Genomic DNA, 9150 nt, shown 5'->3' with positions numbered 1-9150 from the left:
TCACGGCTCTATGCACTGCCCTCGCCGAGCCGGCCTGGCTGCACATCCACGGAGGCACCTGTTCCCGCCAGGAGCTGGGGGTCTCAGACGTGCTGGGCTACGTACACCCGGACCTGCTGAAAGGTGAGGGCGCTGCGCTCCTGCAGCCCCTCCGGGGCTGGGGGTCGGTGCTGCGTGGGGAACTGGCTGAAGCAAAGCTTACCTGAGGCCGGCACTTGGTTGAAGGAAGCAGCCCCTGTCCTGCGTGGTGCTCGTGCCCACCAGGTGGCTCTGTTTGGGGTCCAGCCCCTCATTAATAATGTTATTCAGCTAAGCACCTACTCCTCATAGCCATGCTAATCCGGTCTGCTGCTATTTTAGGATTCTACCTGCCTTGTATATGGAGAAGGTAAGGGTGCTAGGTGTCACATTCTGCCATCCCCTCCCAAGGAACCTGTGGGATACAGCGAGCCGCTTTGGAGCATCCTGACTGATGGAGGAAAAAGAAGTTTTAATACAACTAGATTTTAGAAGCTATTTTAGGGTTTTGTGATAGTTGAACTTTTATTGGAGAGGGAGTGTGTGGCATTTTAGGTCATCCAAAGTCAGTGCTTTTGCAAGCAGGAGCCCCGCACCTACAGGAGGGCCTGTCCCAGGGAGCCCCCTAGCTCAGCTTCCCCTTCCTGTCTCCAGTAGTGAGGGTGAAGGCTCTGGTGAGGGCGGGACTGCACCATCTGCTGTTAATCATAAAAATGGTCAATGAACCCCAAACAGTTCTTGGTAAGAATACAGTTTGTCACCCAAGATCTTTTGAACCATTCTTAACGTTTTTCCTGTTCCCTCAAGTGTCATTCTTTGGCTGTGATGCATTCCAGGTGTCTGCTGCTCTGCCCCTCAGAGCCCTTCCTACTGGAATCTGCAACTCCCCGGGATCGTCACTGTGTGACGACTCAGTGCATCACTTCTGTAGGCCTGGGCTGTGAAACTTTAGCCTGTGATTTAATGTTGTCTTTGAGGCTTCTCTTCATGTTTTGCTTCTCTCCTGAATTTTGGAGGCTTTAGGGCAATTTTGTAGAGAACAGGATAGGAACTTGTGGTTTGTTTCTGTATTTCACCTTCATGGTACCCGTGGCCTGGCTGGCTCTTTAAAACTGAAGTTGTCCACCTGTTACGGGTCTTGAAATGAAGCCTTTTCCTTTACACATATGGGATGGCACAGAGGCCTTAAGGATTGGAGTGGGTTGGATGGTTTTCCCCAAAGCATATTCCCCTCCACTTGCCTCTGGGAAGCTCAGCTGCCAGCTTCCCACCCTTCAGCTGAGCCTTTTGCACTGGATCCCACTGTGTTCCAGTGTTTCAGGAGTTCAGTGTCCCATGCAGATTTGGAGAGAGATGAGGCCTCTCTGCAGCTCACTCCTGGGTGGAGGGTTCATAAAAGTCATGTGATGGAGAGGAGGCCATTTGACCCCACATCTTATTGCAGAGACCCAGGAAACAGCGTTCTAGAAGGTGAAGGTGTCTCCCCAATGCTGCCCAGATGGGTGGTGTAGCTGAGACTGTCATACATTTATTGATGCAGATATCAAATGGTTCTCACTTACAGTATTTATCCTTTGTTTTACTTCAGCAGTCATAAAGAGTAGTCTCAGCCAGGTGTGGTGGTGCACGCCTATAGTCCTAGCACTCGGGAGGCTGAGGCAGGCGGTTCGCTGTGAGTTGGAGACCAGCCTGAGCTACATAGTGAGTTCCAGGTCAGTCTCAACTACATAGTGAGACCCTGTCTCAAAAAAACTAAAAAATAAAGAGTAGTCTCATGAGATTTTTGTTTGTTTGTTTGTTTTGGGTTTTTTTTTTTTTGTGGTACCGGGGATCAAACTCAGGACCTTGCACTTGCAAAGGAGGTATGGTGCCACTGAGCTAAATCCCCGGCCCATGAGATTATAATCTGGCGTGCATCTTCGTCAAAGGAATGTTAAAATAAAATTATTGGTGCACTTTCTTCTTTGTTTATGTGTGTGTTTGCCTTTTCTGAGAAAGGACTCAGACCAGATTGCATCTTTTATAAAGCATGTTAACCTTAACCTTTATATTCCATTTGCTATGTGTTTAAATGGTATGTGGGGGATACTGGGGATTGGACCCAGAGCCTTCTCACTGAGCTGTATCCACAGCCCTTTTTTATATTTTCATTTTGAGACAGGGTCTCTAAAATTGTTAAATTGCCCAGGCTGAACTTGTGATCCCCCTGCCTCAGCCTCTTAGAATGCTGGAATAACAGGTGTGTACCACTATACCTGGCTACTGCTTGGCAATCTTAACCCACTTATAGATTCTGTCTGTCTGCCCTGGCTGTCTCCTTGGCCATCACAAGCTGAGGACACTTGGTTCATATTAGTGAGAGAGTTGGCAATGGTCCCTTGTGAGCCGTCATGAGAGCTGAGGAATCAGGAAGTCCCTGTTGCTTCTCTCCCTTCTCTCCAGGCTGTTTTGGTCCTACTGGTCCTTCACGTGTGTGATATATCCTGTGTGAGTATGTGATTCTTGGGGCCAGCACTTGTGACCCTGAAGCCCAGTATATTCCCTGTGTCTGGAGGGAGCAGAGCTGGGGCACAGATGTGCTCATAGACTTTCCTGTCTCTGCAGGTGCAAGGCACCATTCAAGGTGCCCTTCGTTTCAGCTTGTAGGTTCTCCTGAGTAGTGTCCGGGTTTGGTAGGTGCTGCTGTTGGTACGAATCACAGAAATTTCGGCTCAGGAAGGTTGGGTGGTCTTGCTCAGAGACACACAGCCAATCTGGGTGGCTTTGACTCCAAAGTCCACACACTCCTTACCACACCTTACTGCTCTCCATGTTTCCTTTTCTTTTGGTCTGAGCTACCATTTCCCTTTTTATTTTTTGTGCCATACTAAGGGACTGGGGTTGAACCTAGGACCTTCTTACTGAACTATATCCTCAGTGCTTTTCTTTTTTCTTTCTTTCTTTCTTTTTTTTTTTTTTTTTTTTTTTTTTTTCGTTACTGGGGATTGAACTTGGGACCTTGTACTTGCCAGCCAGGCATGGCTCCACTGAGCTACATCCCTGCACCCCCCTCCCCTCACTGAGCTACATCCCTGCCCTCCCTCCCCCATCCTTTATAAAAAAAAATTGGTGGGGGTGGCAGGGATGTAGCTCATTGTCTCCATGCCTGCCTGCCTTCCAAGCATAAGGTCCTGAAGTTCAATCCCTGGTACCAAAAAAATGTTTTTGCAGGGAACAAGGTCTTCCTAAGCCTACTTTATTCCCTACCTTAGTAATTACTACATTGCCTGGGCTGGGCTCAAACATGAGATGCTCCTGCCTCCACCTCCTAGCCTCCTAGCTTTAGCTGAGTTTTTGCCACAAGCTGTGCTTTTTATTCCACAGTGCCTTAGTGGGTGGTCCTGAGGCAGAGCTACTCATCCTTCTGTTGTTGCCCACAGAGCCTTGGAGCTTTAGCAAATGCAGACCAGTTCAGAAGATTCTGCCCTGAATCCTTCCATTCCCCAGAGGGTACCTGCCTCCAGAACTTCAGTGGCCCTGGGAAGAGGAACCCCAGATCCTTTCTGCCTCTCAGGGTGGCCAGTAAAGAACAGCTCTGCCAGCAGCCTCAGAAAGCCTCTTAAGAGGATGAGGAAGTAGGAGGATGAGGAAGTAGGGTGAATCATGATTGACAGTAGCCATGGAAGCCCAAGGGCCTACAGGAAGGGCCCGAGGGTGGTGGCGGATATAGGTCCTGCTGGGCCTGTTCTCAGGCAGGTTGGCTAGCACCATTGTGTATGCAGATGACGAGGCTGGGCATAAGAGGGCCCTGTTAGTGGCTTTTGTCACAGTCCTGTCTGGAAGCCAAAAACATCACCGTAGGGAGAGCCCAGGCAGGTGTGAAAACACACAGAGGGGCTGGGATAGCACTCTCTTGAGAGTGAGTGGTAGGAGGGGCCTGAGGCCCATGTGGTCAGGTGGGGATTAGAGGATGACAGGCAGGTGGACAGGAAGGGCCAGGCTGCAGAACCAACACATCAGGTGACTCACCGGTGACCTTGGGCAGTCAATTCCTCAGATCCTCTTACACAGCAGCTGCCTCCCCTGGTGACCGTGGGGACAGTCAAGCAGTGTTTACCCAAGGAAGCAGGCAGGGTACAACTGCAGGGAGCAGAGCACTGGCTGTCCATACTAAGTGTTCGGGACCAAAGCACTGTTTTGGATTTAAAGTCAGGACCTTGTCCCTTTCACCCACAAATACAGCCATACTGCATGACCTTGGGGACTTGTGTCCTCAGCAGTCCTCTCTAGGGAGCAGATGTCCTTGCCTTCCTGCCCGACTGATGCCTCGCAAGGGAAGTGAGAAGGATGCTGAGATGATGGCCCCAGGAGAGGCTCTGTGCTGAGTGCTCAGCATGTCCTGGATCACAGTCTGTCCTTGGTGTTCTGACACCCCTGATGAAAGTCCGTGGGTGACACGAAGCAGGTTCCTGGGGTATCCAGTAGCATCACCAAAGGGACAGTCACATTTTTTGCTTTTCCACTAAACCTGAGGGCTTATTCACAGCTAGATTCTGGAGAAAGGGAGTTGAAACAAAACTTGGATTTTGTTGTTGCTGTTGTTCGTTGGTACCGGGGATCAGACTCAGTAAATTTGTGCTTGTAAGGTAGGTAGGTGTGGTGCCACTAAGCTAAATCCCTGGCCCTGTTTACTTTTTTGAAACAGGGTCTCACTGGATAGTTCAGGCTGGCGTCGAACTCAACAGCAATCTTCTTGCGTCAGCCTTCCAAGTGTCAGGATTACACTGACCAAAATAAAACTTGTTTGAGTATTGGGTCAAAAGCCCCTTCTTGGTACCACATTGTCACCCTGGTGCAGCAGACCCTCATTCTGGCTTTGACAGGTGCCTCCTCTGCCTAATACTGGCAGGAAGTCTCAGTGTAAGAAGGAAAGGTGCAGCCAGGTGTGGAGGTACACCCCTGTAATCCTGGTACCTGGGAGGCTGGGGCAGGAGGATCACTGCGAGCCCAAGTCCAGCCTGGGCAACATAGCAAGACCCTGTCTCAAAAAAATAAAGCCAAAGAAAAGAAAAGGTGCGCCAGGGGTGACTGTGGCTCAGGTCCAACAGCTGCTTGCTAGTGGGGCGGTGACAATTCCGGTGGCCTCCTTTTCCTGGGCAGTGTCAGTGGGTCCTCCCCATATACCTGTGGCAGCTGAGGCCAGTGTTACTGCTTTCATTGATCCATAAGGAGGAGCAGGCTGAGGATAGGCAGGTGACCCACTCAGGGTAACCTGAAGCCTCTGTAGCCCTAGGTGCCGGTGCCAGCTCCAGAGACTGTCTCATGTCCCAGCCACTTCCCAGGCTGGACTCTGAGGCAATGGTGCCTGGAGGCCTAAACACCAAAGCTCAGGAAGTCCCTGCATAAGAACTTCCTCTCACTAAATGACCCAAACCTCCTTTGCCTTTTTTGTTTTGTTTGGAGATTTCATGTTTCCAGCTGCTTGTCAGCAAGCTCAGCAGCTGCCGCTCTTTGGAAGGTTCTGCCACTTTTCGTGTTAGTGTCTGACCCTGTGTACACAGGTACCTCCTTAAGACTTGATTGATTATCTCTGTTGGGAAGGAGTAGCCACTGATACCTGGTGATTCTGAGCGGCACAGAGCAGGGCTGGGTGTCACTGTGTGACCTGCAGGGTGTCACTTAACCTCCTAGAGCCTCTGAATCTGAATCCCTGGAGCGGTGGCATGGATCAGCACTTGACTGGTCTGTGCAGGGGCTGCTCCTGCAGGGGTTGCTCCTGCAGGGGTTTGCAAGGCTCTGCCATAGATATTTGCCCTTGGAGCAGGGAGCAATGTCCTCTGTGAAGTTAAAGCTTTCCATCAGGTGCATGGATTTTTTTTTTTCTCCTTTGAGACAGGGTCTTGCTATATAGTTCAGATTGGTCTTGCTCGCTATGTAGCCCAGGCTGATCTTCAACTTCCACTGATCCAGCTGCCTCAGCCTCCCAAGTGCTGAGAGCCAAATGGAGGCACACGAGCCTTTGGGCCCAGCCAGCAGCTCCCTGGAGAATTTGTGGGTTGTATTGTTTTGTTTGGGGATTTTTGTTTGTTTGTTTTTGGTGGCATGGGGAATTGAACCCAGGAACCCAGGGCCTTCTCACTGTGCTACATCCCTAGCCTGTTTTAATTTTTTTAAATTTAGGAACATGTTCTACCCCAGAGCCTAGCCCCAGCATCTTCATTAAATGCCTTCTTGTAGTTACACATTTCTCTAAACTGCTGCAACGTTTTTTCTTTCCTCAGTTATATTTATTTATTTATCTATTTATCTATCTATTTATTTATTTATTGACACCGGGGATCGAACTCGGGACCTTGTGCTTGTGAGGCAGGCATTGGAACCTCAGCCCTTAGTTTTATTTGTTTTTACCGTGGTGAAATATACTGACATAAAATTTACCATGTTAAGCAGTATGGTGGTGCACACCTGTAATCCCAGGACTCAGGAGGCTGAGGCAGGCTGATTGCCACACGTTTGAGGCCAGCCTGGGCTACATAGTGAGTTTAAGGCCTGCCTAAACTAGGTGGCAATATCCTATGTCAAAAAACTTTAAAAGTGCCATATTGTACCCAGCTAGGAGCATTAAGTATTTTCACATTGTTGTACAACCATCACTGATGTCCAATTCCAGAATTTTTCCATCCCAAAATGAAGCTCTAACAAATGGTAATAACACCCTGGCTCTCCTCTTTCCCAGACCTGGCAGCTGCCATTCCACTTTCTAGATCTGTCTCTGTGAGTCCTCTAGGTATCTGATAAGCGTGTGGTCAGATAGCATCTGTCCTTCTGTGTTTGGCCTCTTTTATTTAGTGTAGTGTCACCTTCTTTGGGGAGTTGGAAAGGGAACGGATATGTTGAGGAAATGCAGAATGGACATTAAGGCCTTTGGCCTTTGCTGGTCTGGGAATCTCAGCTCAGAAGTCAGTGGGATTTCCCTGCCTGCTATGAGCATTCTTTGGCAGAATGGGTTAATATGCCAGATTGATTGATGGTCATGGTCTTTGAAGATGGCTGGGAGAGCTACAGTGGCATGGAACCCTTGTACACAGACTAGTCGAAAGAGGAGAACAGGACATGGAGGGAACAGTGATTTCGGAGTCGGAGTCTTCTCTGCCACCCCTCTGCAGACCACTGGGGCCTCCCTGCGCTGCCCAGGACAGTGGTGGAGAGGCTGGAGCACAGGCTGTTTTCTGAAGCCCTGAGCTTTGGTTGTCCCTCTTTCTCCCAGATTTCTGCATGAACCCACAGACAGTGCTGCTCCTACGGGTCATTGCTGCCTTCTGCTTCCTGGGCATCCTGTGTAGTCTCTCCGCATTCCTCCTGGATGTCTTTGGACCTAAGCACCCAGCCCTGAAGATCACCCGCCGCTATGCCTTTGCCCACATCCTCACCGGTAAGGCCCTACCTGCTTGTGTGGGAAAGAAACTGCTGCGTGGTGGGGATACCATGGGGTCTGGCGGTATGGGGCACTTCTGTGAGCACACACATGCCAGATGCTTGTGTGACATGTCCAGCCCTTCACAGTGCATTGGGCACATTTGCAGTTTGCCTCGGTCATTTGCAGATGCCCTTCACAGGCTCAAGGTCCTGCTGAGCCCAGCTGCAGAGAGGGTTGAAATGTTGTTCAATTCTGCCAGGAATTTCACAGCTCTCCTGAAGTGGCTTTGAAGCCCCTGGAGCTCAGTCTGGACTGAGCAAGGAAGGAAGCAGGCTGCTTCTTGGAGTGCGTGGTCGGGTTGCTTCCTCTCCCCCTCATACCAGCCTCTATGCTTGTGCATGGCTGCTTCTTCCCCTATGATGAAGCTGGTGTGTCAGTTTGACTAGTGGTGCTGGCTACCTCCAGCTCCCAAACTGCTCGACTATGTCTATTCCTTAGCATACCTAGCAACATCCAGTGCCCTTAATGTAGCACTTGCCCTTTTTTATTATGGTACTGAGGATTGAATTTAGAGCCTTTGTACTGAGCTACAACCCCAGCCCTTTTTTTATTTTATATTTTGAGACAGAGTTTCTACTAAGTTGCTTAATTACCCAGGCTGGGGTTAAACTTGCAGTCCTCCTGCCTTAGCCTCCCAGGGTGCTGGGATTACAGACATGCACCACCATGATTTGATCCCATTACAAATCCTTAGGACAGAGAAAACCTGTCTGTGTCAGAGGAGGCCGGGCAGCTGTGTCGTGTCCCCCACACACATAGACAGAGAACCCCTTGGCCAGGTGAGCACCTCCTTGCAGGGACTGGGGCCAGGCAGGTTCTCTGAGAACTGAATGAGAGCCTGATTGGTTCTTCAAGCATCCTGGCTGCAGGGTGCCTGCTAATCCCCTGTGTGCTGTCCCTTTGTCACCTAGTCTTGCAGTGTGCCACCGTCATCGGCTTTTCTTACTGGGCTTCTGAACTCATCCTGGCCCAGCAGCAGCAGCATAAGAAGTACCATGGGTCCCAGGTCTATGTCACCTTTGCCGTCAGCTTCTACCTGGTAGCAGGCGCCGGTGGAGCCTCCATCCTGGCCACCGCAGCCAACCTCCTGCGCCACTACCCCACAGAGGAGGAGGAGCAGGCATTGGAGCTGCTGTCAGAGATGGAGGAAAATGAACCCTACCCAGCCGAGTATGAGGTCATCAACCAGTTCCAGCCTCCCCCTGCCTACACGCCCTAGTGGAAGCCAGGGCTTCCTTTGGCAGCCCCTCTCTCACCCAGAGGAGCGGCTTGCCCCTGCAGTCCTCACTGGTAGGACCCAATCATCTTCATCAAACCCTCCCCAGGAGAGACTCTGCCTTAGGGTTGTCCCTGCGTCCCTGTACCAGAAGCTGGGATTCAGTGATTTTACATAAAGCTCTCTTTCCCCAACCCACTACCCACTGCTCCCTTCTGGCTCACTAGTCACTACCAACCAGGGATGGGACCCAGACTTTGCTTGGGGTGCTGCCGAAAGTGGACAGTCCCAGAAAGAAGTGTTGCCAGGTTGGCGAGTGTCCCACAGCTGTGGCCCACGCCCACACCCTCCTCCCCTCTCTGAGTGTCCCGGTCCCAGGCTGCCCACTCTGGGGACTCTCTGCACTTTAGTCTTCGGCCTTCTCCTGACATGTGTTCTGGTTTGATGGGGAGCACAGCCC

At 50.7% G+C, this 9150-nt stretch overlaps 1 protein-coding gene across 1 annotated transcript in view; it reads left to right on the top strand.

Annotated features, from left to right (window-relative positions):
* Window positions 1–8884, top strand: part of Tmem127 (transmembrane protein 127) — a 9581-nt gene extending 697 nt beyond the window's left edge. Inside the window, exons 2-3 of the mRNA XM_033761700.1 lie at window positions 7265–7429; window positions 8386–8884. Of these exons, the coding sequence (XP_033617591.1) occupies window positions 7273–7429; window positions 8386–8693 (465 nt within the window). The 5' untranslated portion in view covers window positions 7265–7272 and the 3' untranslated portion in view covers window positions 8694–8884. The remainder of the gene's footprint in view (window positions 1–7264; window positions 7430–8385) is intronic.
* Window positions 8885–9150: the final 266 nt, after the last annotated feature.

The sequence above is a fragment of the Fukomys damarensis genome, unplaced genomic scaffold, assembly GCF_012274545.1.
Source record: "Fukomys damarensis isolate Sample0158 unplaced genomic scaffold, DMR_v1.0_HiC HiC_scaffold_9, whole genome shotgun sequence".
In the NCBI taxonomy this organism is placed as follows: domain Eukaryota; kingdom Metazoa; phylum Chordata; class Mammalia; order Rodentia; family Bathyergidae; genus Fukomys; species Fukomys damarensis.
This window is presented reverse-complemented; position numbering and strand designations above follow the sequence as displayed.